The sequence below is a fragment of the Cupressus sempervirens genome, chromosome 1 (assembly GCF_028749045.1).
Source record: "Cupressus sempervirens isolate cs-2001-9-10 chromosome 1, ASM2874904v1, whole genome shotgun sequence".
Classification (NCBI taxonomy): domain Eukaryota; kingdom Viridiplantae; phylum Streptophyta; class Pinopsida; order Cupressales; family Cupressaceae; genus Cupressus; species Cupressus sempervirens.
Window position 1 is genome coordinate 399,754,520 of NC_143118.1, and position 3,348 is coordinate 399,757,867.

Here is a 3,348-nt window from a genome sequence, read left to right on the forward strand (position 1 = left end):
GACCTAGTTTAAGTAAAAAAAGAAATTACTTTTATTTTTTATAAGTACACATGACTATCTTGTTATATCAAGATAGACAACTACCCCTCTTGTAGTGCTAATAGAAAAAAGTTATGAATAGCTATTCCTTAACCCTTCTACCACTATACATAAAGAAATTACGTTTAACTATCATTCACCTCTCCATGACTATACATATGTATATAAATATACGTTTCTATGGTTTTCTTTAATGAATATATTAAAGAAACTAAAAATTATTATTAAAATACATAATATTATTTATAGACATGTATTAAATCGTGTAATATTATATGAAGTTTGATTTCTTTTGTGAATAAAGACATTTGATATTAAAATAAAGTTTATACATATATATCATAACAATTAAATGATTAGGGCCATGAATGAATGTGTGCAAGTGAGGAGAAATGAAAGCAAGGGAGGAGGGGAAGAATATAAACAATGGAAACGAGACAAATAATATAAGACAAAGGAGAAGGAGAAGAAGAAGAAGGGTAATGAAGAAGAGTTGTGGGGGGGGGGGGAGCAAGGGCGGGAGGGAGGGGAAGAATACAAACAATGGGAAGGAAAAGAAATAATAGAAGATAAAGGGAAAGAAGGAGAAGAAAAAGGGTAATGCGGAGGAGAAAGAGGAGAAGAAGAAAAAGGAAAGAAAAGGGAAGGCAAAGAAAGAGAAAACCGAGGAAATATAAGGAGGAGAAGGAGAAGGAGAAGACCAAGAACGTGGAGAAGGGGGAGACAAAGAGGAAAAAGAAGAATAATTGGGGTCCTGGCACATGCCCATAGAAGCACCAGAGGCAGCATAGATAGTAGATCTAGTCAAAGCAAGGGGTAGCGGCCGAAGAAACATAGTATAATCCTTGCGCCGAAGAAACATAGTATAATCCTTGCAACTACTTTTAGTGCAATTTAAATAAATAGAATTTTATAATTAACCATCCCAATAATACAATTCAAATACTTTCATGTGTCTCAATCTTCAATTATCACACATCCACCGTATCTATCAATCTTCAAGGACCATAGACATGCAATTCAAAGAATAAGAACAAACCACTTAACGCATTCTTATCCATGTATCTTCTACTACCATACAGATAAGTAGCAACTAGTAATTAACAAGTTATTATACTTTTCAACATTGAAATCTGTAACACCAACGACTTGAAAATTTGAAGAATTTCATCTCTACAAATAAATAATCACCCAATATGAAAATCTGGTCAAAAACTTCAACCATGACGATTCGGCGTTTTGGCCAGGTTCCCTTAACAACGTCTGCTTGCTTGACATTAAACGATTGTTGCAATATTGAATATTGAATATTGAGATAGTGGCTGCCATCAAAGTAACCCATCGCAAATTGCTACATGTTCTGCTATTTCCTTGAAGGGCGTTTTGCCTGCTTTCAACAGATCCGCAACTATTTTCAAATTACTCGCAGACACTCCATTGATGACTTCCTCCACAGCGACCTCTCTAAATCTCTCCACCGCTTTTCTGACCCTCACGCTCTCCTCCCCTTCCATCAGCATTCTCACCTTCCCCGCAATTTCCTCTGCTGCAATTACCCTGTTTTCATCCTCTTTACTCCTCCCCCTCACCCCAAACTTCCATTCCTCCACAACGAACTTGCAATTGAGGAACTGTTCCATTGCCAGAGGAAATCCCAAAATGGGAACACCCGCCGAAACGCTCTCCAAAACGGCATTCCATCCACAGTGGCTGAAAAACCCCCCAATCGAGGGATGAGAAAGAATCTCCTCCTGATGAAACCAGGGCTCAATAAAGCCCCGATCTTTACATTCCTCCATAAATCCACTCGGCAGCATTTCACTAACATGAGACGCCTCTGCATCCGGACGAAGCGCCCACACAAAAGAGTACCCGCTCTGCATAAGACCCAACGCAATTTCCCCCACCTGAGCTCTCCCCACATTAATGAAGCTTCCAAACGAAACGTAGATGACCGATCGGCCCGGTTTCGAATCCAGCCATGGACTGCAGTGTGAAAGGGTGTTGGGATGGGTAAAGGGCATGTTCAACGGCCCCACGCACTGAACAGGGGTTTTGTGGAGCAGGGCATCCACTGCCCTGTTCTCCAAGGCGTAGAAAGAATTGACAACAACCCAATCCGCTTCTCTCACATTTATCAAACACTGAGCCAAAATATTGCTCGCAGGGGAGGGAGGGAAAAGGGCGTCCGAAATTTCCGTCCGTTTGAACGAAGGCACACCGGGAATATCATCTATGCTGCCCCGTGACCCAACTGCAACAACAACACCAAACTATGAACAATCAGTTCTCTATTTAAATTCCAAGAATGAAAAGCAATTTGACTACTTACGGTTCTTGGTTTTTACTTCATTACCCAAGTCTAAGTGATACAAGATACAAAAATTTGTGACAGAGGTCGTCCAGAGGGAAACGCAGAGGAGATGAAGTCGTTTAGCGAGAGGAACCGCCCAACCGAGCAAAACGTCGGCCACAATGCAGGACGGTGGGGATCCAGAGAGATTGAGGTCTGAAATGAGGTGGGTGACATGGGATTCCATGTTTGAGAGGGAGAGGAGGAAGGCCGTCATGTTAGACCACCTTTCTGACTCTCCCACCACGCAGTCTGGAATGATGCCCGCCCGAATGTCCAGGCCATGTTTTTGAGCATTCGAGAAAAAGTCATCCTCGGCCTGCGTGATGATTTTGTGCCACGTCTGAGTGAGAACGAATGTAACAGAGATTCCAAGAGAGGCGAGCTTTGTGGCGAGGTGCGTCATGGGGTTGATGTGGCCTCGCCCTGGATATGGAACAACTACTGCGTGCCCTGCCATTTTCCTGTGCACCCAATTCCTTTTCCAAACAACAAATCTGAATTTATGTCATTTTATTTTCATCAAATGCGAGTTCTCTTGTGTGGCTATCAAATGCCAAAGGCTCGTCGAGCGACCTTCATCATAACGCTCCCGATGATATTTTTTTCGGTTCACCGCCTATTCTTAAACATTATTTAAACATCGTTTATTAGTCCCTGCCTTTTTAAGGCAGGGATTAATGTTTTCGGTGAACCCTTTTTAGTCTCTAATTTATTTTTTCGTGACTTGGACACTGTCACAGTATAATGTTTGGAGACGAAATATTTAAAAAAAAATTATGATGTAGTTATTGCTAATTTATGATTGGACGCAACAGAAATTAGTGGGGTTTTCAGGCTTTTTCATATTTTAAAATTGAAATAAATTTCCTCCGCAGGCAATAAGAAACATTGATTGTTGCCATTACGAAAGGATAGAAACGCATTTATGGCGTGTCAGAAAGCATGAAACAACC

At 41.1% G+C, this 3,348-nt stretch overlaps 1 protein-coding gene across 1 annotated transcript; it reads right to left on the reverse strand.

Moving 5' to 3' along the window:
• Positions 1-1,139: 1,139 nt before the first annotated feature.
• On the reverse strand, positions 1,140-2,946 carry LOC149577975 (UDP-glycosyltransferase 86A1-like). The gene is made up of 2 exons (XM_089795132.1): positions 2,396-2,946; positions 1,140-2,293 (listed from the first exon to the last, which is right to left on the reverse strand). Exons 1-2 carry the CDS (start codon positions 2,850-2,852, stop codon positions 1,368-1,370), a joined length of 1,383 nt encoding a protein of 460 aa, XP_089651258.1. The 5' UTR covers positions 2,853-2,946; the 3' UTR covers positions 1,140-1,367.
• Positions 2,947-3,348: the final 402 nt, after the last annotated feature.

Excerpts from the sequence above, each read along its gene's own strand:
- LOC149577975 (XM_089795132.1), bottom strand. The coding sequence starts at position 2,852 with ATGGCAGGGCACGCAGTAGTTGTTCCATATCCAGGGCGAGGCCACATC. Across the intron at positions 2,294-2,395 it reads CTTGTATCACTTAGACTTGG|TTGGGTCACGGGGCAGCATA; the intron begins GTAATGAAGTAA and ends TTGTTGTTGCAG.